General features: G+C 40.5%; 1 protein-coding gene across 1 annotated transcript in view; it reads left to right on the top strand.

The window, feature by feature from the left end:
- Positions 1 to 19,160, top strand: part of LOC122803985 — a 220,870-nt gene that overhangs the window by 113,547 nt on the left and 88,163 nt on the right. Inside the window, exon 4 of the mRNA XM_044073665.1 lies at positions 3,421 to 3,711. Within this exon, the coding sequence (XP_043929600.1) occupies positions 3,421 to 3,711 (291 nt within the window). The remainder of the gene's footprint in view (positions 1 to 3,420; positions 3,712 to 19,160) is intronic.

Below are 19,160 nucleotides of genomic sequence, written 5' to 3'. Positions count from 1 at the left end.
CTTATTGTGGGTTACGTGCAGGCGCACATGCATATCCGTATTCTGGGTTACATATGTTTACTGAGTCTGTGTGCTTACGTGGCCTGTATTAGTTGTGACAGTTCCAGTAACATATCTCTGATCCGGTTAACGGACGTATGCGGAACACACTTTCACCTTTACATATGTAACTGTCTTTGCGGCACAGATGCATTGATTACACGTTCACATTTATATGTTCTATAGTCATAATTCAAACGGGACTGCATTCACGTTGGCCGGTTGCTGTGACCACTACACGTTTGGTGTTCTGTCTCATTTATATGCATACCCAAGGTACATAGCTACATTAACATATCCCCCCCGCACTTACTTATGTCACAGGCATCCATTCTCCTGCTGGGAAAAGTGTGGTACTACATGTTACACATTCCCTATTCCCTAATGCTCTTGACCCAGGATGCATATGGCATAACCGCAGGGATATTCAGATCACAGAGGCTTACAGCCCCAACGCATACAGGTCTTTGATTGTCAGGGTGTTCCTGTGGTGCTCTGGGTTTGGTCTTGTCCGCCTAGTGTACAGAACTGCCCTGACCGTGTACGAATGTCAGACGAGGCACATGGGCACGGTTTGTCCATGTTTATTATACCATAACCCCCCATTATTCCAAACCATGCACGCTGATTGGCCAGCGTGCCTGTTGTAAATCGAGTTATAGTAATGGAAAATGATCCGGTCACCCGGATCTATTTCCATTAGTATACCTCGGTATTTAAAACCTGTCTCGCTATGTTACATGGGTTTAACATAGGGTGACAGCTTTAAATAAGCCACGGAGATGTCCATTGCTTACTTTGAGGCAGTCTCGCTATGCTGCACACATTTAACATAGCGAGGCAGGTTGTAAAACAAAGCAACGGGGACAGCAAGCTCTCCGTTGCTTTTTTGTAGTGTTTTGCTATGTTAACTGGGTTTAACATAGCGAGACAGTTCTGACATTAGCAACGGACATCTCGCGCAGTACATCAGCACCGCTGCGGATGCCAGACATCTGCGGATGGGCAGCAGACAGGCATTATACTATGCCATTATGTAAGGGAATTAATAGTTTATTTTCTTAAATGATGTCATGGTGTAAAAGCAATAACCCACTCCCGGGTGTAGGTAATGCTGTATTTACCCACGGTTGCCTTTGTTTGGTCCCTCGGGCTTCGCCCTCGGGACCGCACCACGCCAACCATGGGTATATCCAGCATTACCCACACCCAGGCATGGGTTATTGCTATAATATTCAATCCGCATTTACAGACACGGTTGTTTGGACAACTGACAATAGCTTATGCTGTTGGCATACAATGATGTGGGCGGTGCCGGTTATCATACATATTCCATGTTGTGCGTTGTTCCCATTCACAATTGTCTATCCCCTGTCATCATTCATATGTGAATATTTATGTAGCACATGACTGAACTATGTATTACCTGCAGGTATGCTGTGTTACAGTGAACATATGTGACGGTTGGTTGCAGTGTATATGTGTACGTACCTCTGTGATACTGGGGACTACCACACATCCTTCGCAGCATTTCATGCGTATGTACATACTATTATTCGGTGGCCTGTTGAAGGTTGTGAGAGCACTGATTACATGTGTCCCTATTTGTGCACGCATCGTGTTAGTCTTTGTCCAGCTTTTGTTGCTGTCATGGGTTGGATGGTGGTGTTGGTGTGTCATTGGGTTGTATTTATACTGCCGATACTTTAGTGGGGTGTGGGGTTGGCACTTGTTCCTCTTTGCAGGGGAGGCCCCATTATGGACATTTGTGTCCTGCGTGGACACTTGACACGTGCCATATGTCCTGTGATATTAACACAGTAGTGTATTTCTTACCTTCATTACTACTTGCATGTTACAGGCATTTTGTATCTGGTACACATGACTATTATATTGGATAGCTTAAACTATTCACATGCTATGCAATCACCGTTCATTCTGGCATATATGTGTTATTCTATCCTTTGCATTGGCCGTGGGTGTTTTACCATACATATCCACACATATCTACGAGTGATGTCCCACCTTGACAATCTGTGCATGTGGCAACCCTGTTGGGGTGGCCTGCTTGGTGGATGGCTGTTCCGCCCTGTGTATTGTGTTTGGCATGTCTGCATAGCTAATCATCAGTACCGTGGCTGCACATACTGCTTTGTCCAGATGTGTACAGTTATGGACACTGTGGCGTGTGAACACCTATGGGGTTTCGACAGGTCAGTAACCACACGCGTGATGTACACATTCTGCCGACACATTCACATGCAGCCATTTGGATTTCAGTACCTGGGATGGGATGTTGACATATGTGGGGTGCATATTTGCATGCCTGTCACTGCCTAGGACAATACTTCCTACTACATATGGGGTATACCTGCTCTGTGTGGGTGTGCAGCTGCGCAAGGCTGCTAGCTGGATTTGGTGGACATTTGGACATGGGTGTGGGTAACATGCTATGAAGGGGTTGTTGTGTATTACATCTGCATGCATGGGTTCTGCTTCTGGATATTCCAATTCGGCATACGCCATCCTATGTGTATGTGACAGTTACATTGCTGTGTCTAGCACATTTTACTATACACATGTTTGTGTGTGTTTGGGATGTCTAGTTTCTTTATGGTTGTTATATGGCCACGACTGCCCAGCTGTGTACTATCACTACCACTGTGGGACTGCTGGTGACCATGCCCATGGGGCTAGTCGTGTGTATTTGCGGCGCGCTGACATGATGCAGTACACCTCCACTGGGTATGACTGCTGACAGTGCAATATGTGACGGACACAGTATTCCAGGTATCCTTTGTTCCATGCATGGGAACATTTTGTACTTCGTGCATTTATGTTTGGTTCTCCATTTTGTGTGGACGGGTACTATGTTGCATACTTTGCATACGTTTCATTATCCACGGACACTGGTAGGTGAGATTACTATTGCAGGCGGCCTGTAAGAGTCAGCACTTTAGGTTGCTCATCGCCTGCCGACTTGGCCACGTCTACGAGCGCAACCTAGCTAGGCTCCCTGGAATCACGCATGTGCCCTATGCACGTGGTTGTGCTTGCAGCGCACACTCATTACTATGCATGTGGCACTGCTACGCCAGTTATACGCTGCACGGCTGGCGCAAGCCTTACACCAGCCTTGCGCCGGGCTTCATGAATCCGGGGGATTATGTTTTCAAAGTTTGCTCTTGCTGTGCTTAACCTGTTTTATATCTAGTATAGAAAATTAATAAGAATTTACTTCCTGTAACAAAGTCTATGTTTTAAAGACGCATATTACAACTCTAGAACATTTTTAGTGGCAGAAATGTGCTCTTATTACAGAAAGATTTAGTTGTTATTTATTAAGCACATTTGATATGTTTGTGTTTGTTTTATATACAGGGCATTTGGAGAAGCCACATATTGAAGTAATTATCCATGGATCAGCTCACTCTGGGACAAACGTGACAGTTAAATGTAGTACCTACAAATTAATTGAGATTGAGTGTGAACTTCATAAAAATACACAACAGATAGCAAAAATGACAAGATCCCCATCTGACTCTCTGCTTTACTATGACATTCAGAATGCTGCAGCAGAGGATGAAGGTTTTTATCAATGTGATTGTGGCTATAGAAGCCCTGACTTTACAATCAAGAAGACAAGTCCTCATGTTCCTTTAATCCTGAGTGGTAAGTGTCCACTACAAAAATCAATATTTAGCAGATTTTTTTTTTTTCCGTACCAAACACATGCACCTCATTAATGCAACATTGGGAGTATTCAGAATAAATGGCTGAATTAAACATTAAAGTTAATAACCAGAAAGTAATAATATATTATCCAGGCTGTAATATAAAACTGATGATAAAGTAGTGGTCAAGTCATGACCAAATGAACAAGTTATTGTACATGACCTAGGATTCATTCTCATATCGTCCAAAGACCGAAAGAGTTTTGTCGGGCAATTCATTTAATTTATTTATTTTTTCATAGTGGACATAACCACTATTTGGCAGACCCTCTTTATAGAGATGATCAAAGAAAAAGTTCCATATTTAAGTTTCATCTTACTGATCATCAAATTATTATAACTATATCATGGGAGATTTGTCAATATCTAAAAATGTAAAATCGACCATTTTACTTATGTTGTAACAAACAAAAAACACATATTGAACTGTCACTTACTCTACTATATATTACCAATTAAGATCAACTTATAAGTACTTTGTCATGTTAATATCTAGACATGTACTCATGTCTATGTATGTGTCTACATCTTAGAAAAAGTAATTTTTAATTTTGCATTATTTAAAAAATCACAGAAAATCTGTACTGAAAGAAAAGCAAGATGTACAAAAAAAATAATACTTGGAAAGAAATGGGAAGAATGTAAAAAAGTGAGAGGGTAAAAGAAAGGATAAAGGGATACAAATAATAATTTTAAATGTGTAACATGTGCCTAAATTTAGGTTCAAAAATTGCCAAAGTTATCATGTTTTGAGATGGAAGTATAGGTTGTGGTTATACTTTGGGTAGTTCAACTTGAATGAAAGTAAAATAAACTGAAATGGCATAAGTATTGTTAAAATAGAGCTTAAGCAATACAGCGAACACCAGTGGGGTTATTCAGAGACACAGGGTGATACATGCTTGTGATGTAGAGACAGATGTAGTGCTGCAGCTCTATGGATGACGAGGTGGGTAATGCTTCAGTGGCTTACCGCACATAAACACTCAAATGCATCAGTCAGTGAGGTATGAAAAATACACATTAGCCGTGCATGTTTCCCTGATCCCCTCCCATAGGACTGGAATTGTACAGTTCAAAGACAAGCTGTTCCTTATTACTTTGGAGTAAAGCAGAGGGAATGAGCATTGCCTTTCTATGATATACATCTGTTGTTGACTGTGGCAGAAATGGAACTGTTAACACTGCAGCAGTTAAGTACCTACAGGCGGTATGTGTGAGCATATATATATGTGTGTGTGTGTGTGCGTGCGTGCGTGCGTGTGTGTGTGTGTGTGTGTGTGTGTGTGTGTGTGTGTGCGTGCGTGCGTGTGTGTGTGTGTGTGTGTGTGTGTGTGTGTGTGTGTGTGTGTGTGACTGATGAGGTCATGCTCCATGCAGCTCTTGTGCATAGGTTCATAGGTTAATAAAACTGTGTAAAAAAAGTGTAAAACTGCTAGACTATGACAATGAAGCAGCAGTGCTGCTACAGCTCTAAGGTCTCTGAATATCACCCAAAACATTTAATGGAAGGACCTTGAGTTTTAAGGAAGCATAGTTAGTGTGGCTAAAAAGTGCTTGAGTTTTCTGAAACCATATTTTGTGGAACATAAAAAATGAAAAGCAGATTTTATACTGAAGGTGCATGTGTGTATATATATATATATATATATATATATATATATATATATATATATATATATATATATATATATAGGTCTACTGCTTTATCGCACTACAGCAGGGAAAAGGAAATATTCCCATTCTGCACTGTAGTGTGACTGCTGAAGTCAATGTTCGAAATTTCACTACTTCGAACAAGTGGACTCCATGAAATGGGGTTCGATGTAGTGAAACTTCAAACATATGCATGGATCCCATATATGTATATGTGTATATATATATATATATATATATATATATATATATATATATATATATATATATAAAATGATTGACGGTTTATCCAAAGCAAACATAATCAAAGAGAAAAGCCTGCACTGAGAGTAGCAATTTAGATAATCAGAGAGAGTTTTCTGCACTTAGTATAGCAGTTTTTTAGATAATCGGGTAGTGGTTTCAGCACTGAATGTAACAGTGTTTACATAATCAGAGAGATGTTTCTGTACTGAGTACAGCAGTTTTTAGATAATCAGGTAGTGGTTTCAGCACTGAATGTAACAGTGTTTAGATAATCAGAGATGTTTCTGCAGTGAGTACAGCAGTTTTTAGATAATCAGGTAGTGGTTTCAGCACTGAATGTAACAGTGTTTAGATAATCAGAGAGATGTTTCTGCAGTGAGTACAGCAGTTTTTAGATAATCAGGTAGTGGTTTCAGCACTGAATGTAACAGTGTTTATATAATCAGAGAGATGTTTCTGAACTGAGTACAGCAGTTTTTAGATAATCATGTAGTGGTTTCAGCACTGAATGTAACAGTGTTTAGATAATCAGAGAGATGTTTCTGCAGTGAGTACAGCAGTTTTTAGATAATCAGGTAGTGGTTTCAGCACTGAATGTAACAGTGTTTAGATAATCAGAGAGATGTTTCTGCAGTGAGTACAGCAGTTTTTAGATAATCAGGTAGTGGTTTCAGCACTGAATGTAACAGTGTTTAGATAATCAGAGAGATGTTTCTGTACTGAGTACAGCAGTTTTTAGATAATCAGGTAGTGGTTTCAGCACTGAATGTAACAGTGTTTAGATAATCAGAGAGATGTTTCTGCAGTGAGTACAGCAGTTTTTAGATAATCAGGTAGTGGTTTCAGCACTGAATGTAACAGTGTTTAGATAATCAGAGAGATGTTTCTGCAGTGAGTACAGCAGTTTTTAGATAATCAGGTAGTGGTTTCAGCACTGAATGTAACAGTGTTTAGATAATCAGAGAGATGTTTCTGCAGTGAGTACAGCAGTTTTTAGATAATCAGGTAGTGGTTTCAGCACTGAATGTAACAGTGTTTAGATAATCAGAGAGATGTTTCTGCAGTGAGTACAGCAGTTTTTAGATAATCAGGTAGTGGTTTCAGCACTGAATGTAACAGTGTTTAGATAATCAGAGAGATGTTTCTGCAGTGAGTACAGCAGTTTTTTAGATGATCAGGTAGTGGTTTCAGCACTGAATGTAACAGTGTTTAGATAATCAGAGAGATGTTTCTGCAGTGAGTACAGCAGTTTTTAGATAATCAGGTAGTGGTTTCAGCACTGAATGTAACAGTGTTTAGATAATCAGAGAGATGTTTCTGCAGTGAGTACAGCAGTTTTTAGATAATCAGGTAGTGGTTTCAGCACTGAATGTAACAGTGTTTAGATAATCAGAGAGATGTTTCTGCAGTGAGTACAGCAGTTTTTAGATAATCAGGTAGTGGTTTCAGCACTGAATGTAACAGTGTTTAGATAATCAGAGAGATGTTTCTGCAGTGAGTACAGCAGTTTTTAGATAATCAGGTAGTGGTTTCAGCACTGAATGTAACAGTGTTTAGATAATCAGAGAGATGTTTCTGCAGTGAGTACAGCAGTTTTTATATAATCAGGTAGTGGTTTCAACACTGAATGTAACAGTGTTTAGATAATCAGATGTTTCTGCAGTGAGTACAGCAGTTTTTATATAATCAGGTAGTGGTTTCAGCACTGAATGTAACAGTGTTTAGATAATCAGAGAGATGTTTCTGCAGTGAGTACAGCAGTTTTTTAGATAACCAGGTAGTGGTTTCAGCACTGAATGTAACAGTGTTTAGGTAATCAGAGAGATGTTTCTGCAGTGAGTACAGCAGTTTTTAGATAATCAGGTAGTAGTTTCAGCACTGAATGTAACAGTGTTTATATAATCAGAAAGATGTTTCTGCAGTGAGTACAGCAGTTTTTATATAATCAGGTAGTGGTTTCAGCACTAAATGTAACAGTGCTTAGATAATCAGAGAGATGTTTCTGCAGTGAGTACAGCAGTTTTTATATAATCAGGTAGTGGTTTCAGCACTGAATGTAACAGTGTTTATATAATCAAAGAGATGTTTCTGCACTGAGTAAAGCAGTTTTTATATAATCATGTAGTGGTTTCAGCACTAAGTGTAGCATATTTAGATGATCAATGGAGTCAATGCCTTTTAACTGATCTTCATTCAGCAGGTTTCTCCAAATCACCTTAAAAATGATAAACTACCACTTTCTGGGAGACTTCAACTATTCATCCATAAGGTGTCTGGTATGCCCAACACTTCCTTGATATTATAAATGCTGATACTCTTGTACAGTTAGTTAACTATATGCAATGAACCTCCCCCCAATACCTCTGATCTTATCTTCACAGGTATGGCCACTTCCTGCAAGCCAAAATATGATCAATCTTCCCTTTTTAAATCAGATAGTGATTGTTTCATGGGTTGAAAGGTACATACTAGGCTAATGACCACTAGGACCCTCATAAGCCTAGTCATGCAACACAGTTGTGACCCACAAATTAGGTTTATATATGAGGGTGATTTACTGACTGCCTCTGTCCAGCAGAGACATAAGTGCTAGACAAAGGATGCCTTTCCATTTACCCAATCATTGATGCAAGGCTCACTTAAATAGGGTTATGGAGGAATTCTGCTTCACATTGATGGAGTGTGTCTTTGAGAGAATGGGAATTCTCTGAGAAACATATCTGTCTCTCCAACATATCCTATTCATGTCGCACACAACATTTAGGTCTTTTGATCTAGTTGTTCTGATGCTATTTGTTTTGCAGATGTGCAAAAGTTTCATCAAAACAGGGTTCCAGGATGCCTTGTACTCCAAGCAAAGATCATTTTCAGAAGTCTGTATGATACCAAGCAAAGACACAGGGCTTTGAAGCAATCAATGCTATCACATTGTGATAATTTCTTGTATTCTTTATAGGTTCATAAGTTCATAGGAGGTTACTAGGCTAACAGCCCTAGGGACTTTACAAGCCTAGCTGTGTAGTAACACAAGTACCCTTATTGACCATAGTTAGATGGTCATTGTTAGCAGAGTGATTTTGGGATCAGCACTGACTGCCCCTGCCACTGAGGGACATAGGTGCCATCTCCAGGGTGAATTTATATTCACCCATCCAGTTGTCAAGGCTGTACTTGAATTGGGTCATTGAGGAGCTCTGCTTCACATGGAGTAAGAGATTATTCCAGACGAGTAGCAATCTCTGGGAGATATATCTGTCTCTCCAGCATGTTCCTGTCAATGTCACAGGCTAATTGAGATCCCTGGAGTGAGTTATTCTTGTCTCATTTGATTTGCAGATGTGCAGCATTTCCATTAGGGCAGGGTCCAAGACTGCTCTGTAGGCCAGGCACAGATCACCTCTCAGCAGCCTGTATGATACAGAATACAGTGACAGAGCTTTCAGTTTTTCCATGTATGTCATGTTTTGGAGGCCCTGGATTCTCTTGGTTAGAAACCTCTGTGGTTTCTCCAGTTGCTTCAGGTGTCTGGTGAGGTAGATACAGAAGGGAGCATTGTACTCAATTAGTGGTCTGATATGGGTCAAGTACAGCAGAGCTATAACCCCCCTAGTCTTGGATGCAATCCCCTTACTTATGAGATGCACAATGTACAATACTTTTCTTAGCATCATGAACAATTGAAGTTTAGATTGCTATCAATTTGTGTCCAAAGTGTCGTACCACTGAGTTAGAGCTTAGAGGGGGTGATATCTATATCATAATTATCGTTGGCTACTTCTTTTCCAAATGGGATAATAAAGCATTTTTAAGTTTTAATCCATGAGTTTGGCATTAATTATTTGTCTGTATCAGCTCTTTCTTTAATATGTTAATATTATTGGAGGATTCTATGATTGCACCCAGTTTACAGGCCTGTGTCTTACCAAGTTTGCAGATGACATCTACCTTCACCTGGACTTCAGAGAAATTGATTCCAGAAAGTAGAAGGCCCAGCACACATCCCTGTGGTACACAACTGGTAACTGGTCTACTGGTGGGGTGGATTCCCCAACTTGACAGTGTGCATTCTGTTGGTAAGCCAGTTTGCTACCCATCTAGTAATGTATGGGTTAGTCCCCAGCTGGGAGAGTTTCTTTATGAGAACCATTGTGGATGTTCCAGTCACTGCATATGTCTGGTGAGGCACATACCAAAGGGAGCATTATACACTATAATGGGCCTAATGAGGGCTGAGTACAGGGTACAATAACCTCTCTGGACCTAGATGCCATACCCTTACTTATAAGTTGAGTAGCATAGATAGATTTTCTTACTACCTTGGAGACATGTTGGTTGAAGGCTAGGTTACTATCTACTGTATATGTGTTCCCAGACCCTTAGCTGGTTAATTAACTTTTTTGGGTGTTTTATTGATGTAGTTACCCTAAATGGCTGACCTCAACAAAAGGTACTGTAATGCATTTCATGGAATTGACTTTAAGTCATGGCTTTGGCAGCAGGTGTTTGTCTGTGTTAGACCTTCCTGAAGGGTGTTCTCATCTTGGGAGGATTCAGTGGGTGCTCCTAGTTTGCAATCATTTGTGAACTTGGCTACCCAGAGGTCTTTGATATTGGCTTTGACCTCTGAGAAGTACATGTCAAAGAGGAGCAGGCATAGCACAGAGCCCTGATGAATGGCCTCTTCGTAGAGGTGAACTTACCAATCCTAACCTCCTGAGTCCTATCTGTGAGCCAGCTACTTATCTAAGATGTTATAAAGGGATTTATGCCTAGTTCCATTAAGTTTGCTAACAATATCCAAGTGGGGTATTTTATCAAAAGCTTTAGCCAGGTGAAGGTAAGCAGTACGTACTAATTTCCTCTTTTCCATTGCCTTAGTGACCGTTTCAAAGAATTCCTCCAATGACCTTCCTTTGACAAAGCCAAACTGGGTTGGATCCAGCATCTGGAGATTTCTTATGTCCTTGTTGATAGTTTCCATGATAATTCTTTCCATAACTTTCCAAATAAAACTAGTCAGACAAATGTGTCTAGTTTCCAGGATCTGTTCAATGTCCTCCCTTATGAAGGGGGATGACAATCACAGTCCTCCATTATCATGGTAAAAAGCCTGTTTTATGACTATAGTTAAATAGTGACTTCAAGAATCCTCATAAGTCATATTTTAGACTGTTTGGGTTGCTGTTGCTACTGGGGCCCTTTGTGACTGTGTTCTTGCCTTTAGCAAGCACAGCCAGGGCATGCTCCCTAGTTATAGTGGGAGGGGTAATGATGGAGGGTATTTCTCAGGTGTTGGTTGTGGGTGAGGGGGGGGGGTAAAGCTGGAAGTTAATTTGTCTACTAACGGGTTCATTATATTGCCAGGCTCAATAGATGGGTCACCATTTACCACCAGTTCAGCACACTGCTGTTTACTGGTGATGAGGTTTCTAACATAGCTGAATAAGGCCTTATGGTTGCCTTTCACATGGAAGGTTGTCTTAACTTTTAAGCTGGGTTTGTTTAATCTAATTAACCCTCCATATTGCCTATTTAATTTGAGGAGAGAATTTTTATCATCATGGGAATTACCTTTCCTGACTTTTGCCATATTTTTCCTTTTGTTGTATATCCTGTTTAATTTTGGATGGCACCAATACATTTTGTTTCTGGTGCTATTTCTGGGCTTAATTTTGGTAGATATAGCAGCCTGTATGAATCCATTGACATGGTTGAAAAGAATTTGTGAATGTAATTCAGTGTAGGTTGCTTTATACTCTTGGTTTAGAGGGGCCCTGAATTTTGACAAACCATCACTTAATAAAAGGTATTTTTCATTGGAATAGTACCTAACTTATACTGGTTTTACTGTGGTTATGGTGATGATTTTGATTTCAAGGGAGACAGCTTTATGGTCAAAACTTGCCAGGAATATGAGACATTTGGGGGAATGGGAGTATGAGGTTCGGTATATTGGAGCTTATAGTGGATGTATTCACTGTTTGGTCAAGGGTGTTAGCATTTATATACTCTAGGAATCTATATGCCTGCAGATTTGAGGCTGTGCAGGATTCCCAATTTATAAAGGAGTAATTAGTCTGCCATTACATAGCCAAGCACAACACACACACCTATGCAAGGGTCCTCAATAAAAACCTACCTAAACAGCAGAGACCTCTAAAACACACTCACAAACATTCCACACACAGTACCAAACACATAACACACCACAACAGACCACACACCAGTTTCTCACAAACGCAGCCCATAAGGCAAAACAATAAACCATTACAGCCCACAAGACATAACAATAAATCAAAAGCACCAGTCATTGATGACTCACATGTGAGACATACTGATGCCCCCCTCACCAGGTTCGACAAGGAGGACATCATGGTCAGTTGTCTGTCTGGTGCCAGAATCTGCCACATCATGCACACACTAAAGTCCCTCCACAACTGTTACAAGTATGACTCTGTCATTGTACATGTTGACTTGAGATGTACCTCCCTGGACTATATGAAGAGACATGATTGAAATCTCAGAGTATGTGTTCCAGGCAGGTATGACCCTAGCCCTAAGTAGCATCCTACCTTCAACAAGAATGATACCACAATACCAACAAAAAATAATTAACTTCAACAATTGGCTTAGTCTCTGATGTCATTCCAAGCAGATCCAGTATTTGTCTGCCTGGGACAACATGGTTGACAGGCCTCAATGCTTTGCAGAGATGGCCTTCACCTGTCACCAGTGTGTTTCCGGATCCTGACCAAAGCTCTCGTTTCACCCATTGTGCCCTTTTTGGCAGTGTCCCAAAGGCAAACCATCCAACATAAAAGATCTGTCAAAAAGGAAATTGAAGGTCATGCTGCTTAATGCTAGGAGCATTAACCTGAAAATGGACTCGCTGGAAACCTTCCTTGCACTGGAAGATGCTGATGTCTGTGTGGTCATGGAAACTTGGTTCAGGGTTGTGGGGAGCACCTCTGCCTTGCCAGGCTATACCTCATTCCACACATTCTGACCTCAAAATGAGGTTGGGAAGACTAATAGTGGTGGAGTCTCTATCTTCATTAAAGACAAGCACACCTCCAGACTGGTTTTCCAGCATGACACACTGGAACTACTCCAGGTATAACTGACAGTTGGAAAGACACCCATCCAAGTTATAGCTAGCTATAGACCCGCCTTCATGACTCAGGACACCTACTCCTCTTATTTGGATCTACTTGACTCCATCACGGTTCCCTTTAACACCCTGATCCTTGGTGACCTCAACTATCCCACCATAGACTGGGTGAACTATTCTTGGATTAATGCACTCTCTCAATGATTCCTTGACTTCATAAATTCTAATGCACTAGACCAGCTTGTCTCATCCCCCACAAGAGGAGATAACATTCTGGACTTGGTTCTGACCAACATGGGTGACCACTGCACCACTCCTCTAGTATGTTCTTCCCTGGTTAAATACACATTTAAGCAGACAAAACTAAGTTCTTGATACCCTTTTCAAGTTTAATAGTGCTTACCTCCAAAAATGAGCAGGGCAGTACATGATAACCCTGGTGTAAAATTGTGTCTACCCGTCCAGTCATCAAGAGCAGCCTTAAACATAGCCAAAGTAGTAGTTTGACCTACAGTGATCTTCCAGTGATTCACTATTGAACCAGAATGGGTTAGTCAATATTAACAAGTAATGTGAAGACAATGGTCTCAAATTAAATATAAAAAATCAAGTATAGTTAATTTTGGTAAACAAAACATGTTTTCATACCATATACGTGTCAGACATGTACAATCAGACACTGTCATATGAGATCTAAGCACTCTTGTGGAAACACTTTTGACCATCTTTTTATTTTTCATTTATATTTTGTTGATCAGGTTAGCTGTACTAGACTAGTAGGATTTTTTCAGGGAAGATTCAAAGTGGCACTTATGGTACTGGGAGAAAGTTGCCCAATGAACTGAGGAGCTTTCCCTACTCCTTTCAATATGTGCCATTGGACATTTTACATCCACATGAACCATCACCAAATGAAGCAGATGGGACCTCAGTTGAATATATAATCTGAAGGATGGCACACTCAAGAGTGCAACACCCCTGAAAGCTATGCTGTAATGTCTGCAATCCAATTTCCTGGATTGGGAATGGAATCTGAAGCTATTCTGGTCTTTTACCACCAAAGTCAGGTGTGCTGCCTGTTGTGCCAGTGACATGAAAACCACTGATCATGTCACCACAGTAATAAGGAAAGCCTTCTGTCTGTCTTATCTGATTTCCAATGGTATCTCCTCTAGATCCAAAGAAGTCCTAACCCCCTTTACCCATATCACATCAAACCTATCATTGAAAATAAAGCCCCCAATATGTACTTGACTAAACATATAACTTGACTTGAGTGACCACAGAGGTTTCTAACTAGCATGATCAGTGACCTAAAACATTTTAGCTAATGGGCCGGACTGTCAGATGTCTCTCTATGGTCAGTTGTTCAGTTTCTTACAGAATAATCTGTGGGCATTTGCATCTAGCCTTTCTACTCAGGAAAGATGCAATCCTATTTGATTGTCTGTTATTTCACAGAACAAATGGTTCCTCAAATACTAGAATAAAGGAACTAAATTTTCATTAAAAAGATAAAAAAGACATGCTGACATGATTCTTGTCCCACTGTATCCCCCACCTCTGCAACAAACATCCACAGCGTGTTGAGTAGAGTAGCCCCCGTCACCTTCAGGGTAAACCTAGGTGAGGTGACTGCATAGGCAGCCTTAAGCTATCTGCATTTCTGTCTTGTTTTGAACTTCTCAAAGAGAGAGGAACCTACTGACTATATGTTATTGGCTGTCTTGTAATGATCTGCAGACTAATTACCTAGTACTTACTTATGGCACAATGAATGTATGCCCTAAGTATAGCAGCATTTATATACTCTTAACTAGTACTTACCTATGGCACAATGAATGTATGCACTAAGTATTGCAGCATTTATATACTCTTACCTAGTACTTACCTAAGACACAATGAATGTATGCACTAAGTACTGCAGCATTTATAGGTTCATAGGTTCATAGGTTCATACTAGGCTATCTGCCCGAGGGCATTTACAAGCCTAGCCCATCGTTTTGTGGCTTACGCCACCCCTTTAGTATGGGGAACTAGACCCATTATTTTGCTGTGCCTCTGTCGAGCAGTGACACTGAGGTAATCCCTGGGGTATATCTGCGATCTCCCATCCATTGGTCAAGATTTCTCTTGAACAAGGCCAGCGAGGTGCTCTGTCTCACATATACCGGGATTTTGTTCCACAGCATAGGGAGTCTTTGGGTGATGAATCTATCCCTCCAGCACGTCCTATTAATAGCCGTGTCGAGGTTTAAGTCTCCCGCCCTTGTGGCTCTGATGGATCTAGATTCTTTGAGGTGAAGCATATTCATCAAATCTGGGTTTGACATGGCCTTGTATGTTAGGCAAAGGTCACCTCTGAGCAAGCTGGCGACTGAATAGAGCTGGAGTTCTTTCAGTCGGGCAGCATAGGACAGATTTTGAGACCCTTTATCCTTTTGGTGAGGAACTTTTGTGGCCTCTCCAGCTGCTGCAAGTGTCGGGTCAGATACATTCGAATGGGGCATTGTACTCAATCATTGGTCTGATGAGTGATGAGTAGAGGGAGACAATGACCTCCCTTGATCTAGATGAGAATCCCTTCATGATAAGGTGGGCAATGTAGAAGGTCTTCCTAACTACTTTAGCTACATGGGTGTCGAATGACAGACTACTATCAACCTGGGTCCCCAGGTCCCTGATAACTTCTTCTGTGCTCAGTGGATTGCCACCTATTTGGTAGCTAGGGTAACCTTGTTTTCCCGAAGGGTATGACTATGCATTTTTGGCATTTAACTTTAGGCCATGGCTCTGGCACCAGTTATCCGTTTCTGTGAGACCCTTCTGAAGGATATCTGTGTCAGATGTGTTTTCTACTATGGCGCCCAGTTTGCAGTCATCTGCAAACTTTGTCAGCCATAACCCTCCTGTGTTTGCTTGTACTTGAGAAGTAGATGCCAAACAAGAGTGGGCCCAGGACTGAGCCCTGTGGGACACCACTTGTGACAGGCTTTGAGTCTGACATGGCACCAGCAACTCTGACCCTGTGGGTTCTGTCACTCAGCCAGTTTGCAACCCATCTTGTGATGTATGGGTTAATATTTAAGCTGATGAGTTTTTCAATGATACCCGAGTGGGGTATTGTATCGAAGGCCTTCGCCAGATCGAGGTAGGCTGTATGGACTGCCTTTCCCTCATCACTCTTACCTAGTACTTACCTATGACACAATGACTGTATGCACTAAGTACTGCAGCATTTATATACTCTTACCTAGTACTTACCTATGACACAATGACTGTATGCACCTATGACACAATGAGTGCAGCAGCATTTAGATAATCAGAGAGAAGATTCAGCACTGAGTACAGCAGGATTTAGGTAATGAGAAGAGAGGGGGGAAGGGAGGATTGATCAGTTGAGTGTAGCAACATTTAGATAATCAGAGGAAGGAGTCAACATAGACCACAGAAGTATTTAAGAAGATAACAGAATGAGACAGGAATGGGAAATGCAGTGTATATATACTGACATTTCACTTACCTGACTTTTACTTCCCCAAGATGAAAGGACCGACAAACACAGAAGACCAACATCTGGAACACCGTCTTACCACTCCAGGAATTTTATCTGTGGCTTGTCTGATGAAGTCTGGCTATAAAGCCAGACGAAAAGCACTTCACGTGCATTGTTTGTTTTATAGATTTTTATTTTTTTCATATTAAAAGTGTGGGGTTCAGTCGTTTGCCTCTCAGTGGTCTTTGTTCGCACTCCAGGTAAGTAAACGGTTGGCCATCCTGTTGAACTTTGCCCCTTACACCCACGGTAGTGCAATCTCAGAGTTAGTATATTTAGTTTGGGGGGTGGAGGATTTAGCCCTCCATATGTGTGGGTTTATTTTTGTTCGTACTTTTTTTTCAGGATGGCTAAGTGGTTACTTACCTGGAGTGGTAAGTGGGTGTTCTGGATGTCGGTCTTCTGCATTTGTCGGTCCTATCAGCAAAATGAAAGTTGGTGAAGTGACCATTCGGGTCAGTAAAGTAGATCCATATAAATATATATATATATATATATATATATATATATATATATATATATATATATATACTGAAATAGAATTAAACATTGAGTTGATTAAACATTGAGTAGAGCAACATTTAGATAAACAGAGAAATGAGTCAGTACTGAATGTAACAACATTTAGTTAATCAGAGAAAGGAATCAACACTGAGTATAACAGTATTTAGATAGATGTATGTACCAAAAGTTTGAGTTTAGTCAAATATTGAACATTTCTATAGTGCTGCATAGATTTAACAAATCTTGTTTGCTCATCTTTATGAAAACTCAGTTTTGCTTTAGTATAGGCACAGGAATCACAGTACACCAGGAATTGTCCACTTTGACTATTGTAGCCACCAGTTAAGTTACTGGGGTATGAGAAGAAACTGACTTTATCGTAACACCCCATTGACTTAGTGCCTTTTATAAGCTTGACGGGCACTGTGTTTGAGAGTTCAATAATTATGCCCAGATCTTTAAAGGAAGTTACTATGTCCAAAAGAGTGGTGCTTGTGTGAACATTCAGACTAAGGTTTGGTTTGCCAAATCGCACAGAAGTTGGATACTACAATATCTATCATTATATCCTCAAAATATCTGTGACCCCTGCACCCTTATATAGTATATATTGCAGAGAAAACCATACTAAAAAGGAGCACCAGATTTAGAAATAGTCCAGGCTTGGACATTGAGTATTTGTGATCTGTTCACCAGCTTTCTAACCATCTACATGTATAAGGTTGTAACTATGCCTAGGTAAGGTACAAAGTATTCCATTTCGGGAAAAATGTATAGGATCATAGTAATTACAATGCAAATATGTCTAAAGACCATGTGAACCTTGCCCAGATACCATCGTTCAAGTTGTACCCCTGAATTCAGGAGGGCAAAAGACATCAGGTCAAGGATAAACTTGCAAGTACCCAGCCTGTCATCATTGTTATTCTTGAATGAGATAAGGGTGTCACTGTGTTTATCATGCAGGGGTAACTTATTACAGAGATGGGGCAACCACTAAGTAATGAATATATCCTTCCAATATGTTTTATTTATATGTTGGTGGGGGGTTAAAAGCCTTGGTCTGGGTGTTTGGTAGCTGTTCTTTCACTAAATGTATTAGAGATTCATTAGACTGTCACCACTGATGACCCAGCATGCCAGTCATAGATCTCCACACAGGAGAATATAAGAGGCAGACTACAGGGAAGAGGTTTCTAGTTTGCCTGGGTACCTGATAGATTTTAAGCCAATAATCATTTTCATCAGAAACTTTTGGAGCCTTTCCAGCTGCATGATGTATCTTCTGTGGTAGATGCCAAAAGTGGCATTGTACTTGTCCATGTTAGTGTACATGTAAATAGTGAAATCCTTGGACACAGATGTGACACCTTTCAAAATCAATTGTGCTGCCCAGAAGGATTTCCTAATTATTTTTGCAACATAATGGTCAAAGCTGAGAGAACTGTTCAGTTGCGTGCCAATGTTACTGACTACCATGCTATCTATATTTAATTTACCAGTAGATGATATTACTTGGGAGGGTGGCCTAATAGTTAAGGTGTTTGCCTTATAAACACAAGGTGCAGGGTTTGAGTCTCACAAGGGATAATTGGCTATGCTTAAAATGGCGCACAAGGGCAGTTAGCTTAGTACTATCTATGAACTTTCTAGTGGGGACTATAACATTTTGAAAAAGTAACAGCTTTAGCTTCATGGAACATGAAGATATTGCCACTAAACATAGGTAGTCATCACCGAATTTAAGGGTTTGTATGTTAAAAATCCTTGAATTCAGAATTGTCTAGCATGGAGATACTAGTGAATTTAAAAGAGAATGTTAGTAAGCTGTGGTCTGACTTAAACAGGGAAAATGATATAAAAGATTTGGTATACTTGCCGGCAATGTTGGTGAGGAAAAGGATCAGAAGGTTCCATCTCCTAGTGCACTTAGTGAATAATCTGGAATATTATTCTGTTGTAATTAGTTTCAAAACGTGGTCTGCCAAACATTGTTATAAGGATAATAGGAAGAAAAAATCATACATGCATTGATTCTGGCCTAAGGGCCAATATGGAGCACAGACTGGGCACTTTGCCCTTTTTTCATACATAGCAACCTCTGTGCTTTGATATGATGGATTTTATACTGTTTCTCATTTTGACAGTATAATACCCAGTTCCTTGGGCTCAGGAGTAGTTTATTATCACCAACCCCCTACTTGGTGTTACCTGCATGCTGGTGCATACTGTACCTGCTACTGCACATAAGAGGTAATGCCATTAGCAAATGGTGGTACTCTGTTATAGCTGGAGCTTATTAAAGTGGGCCTTT

Source organism: Protopterus annectens, chromosome 6.part0 (genome assembly GCF_019279795.1).
Source record: "Protopterus annectens isolate FY-2018-M chromosome 6.part0, PAN1.0, whole genome shotgun sequence".
Lineage (NCBI taxonomy): Eukaryota > Metazoa > Chordata > Ceratodontiformes > Protopteridae > Protopterus > Protopterus annectens.
Note: the sequence above shows the minus strand (reverse complement) of the source record. Positions and strands in the feature narration are given on the sequence as shown.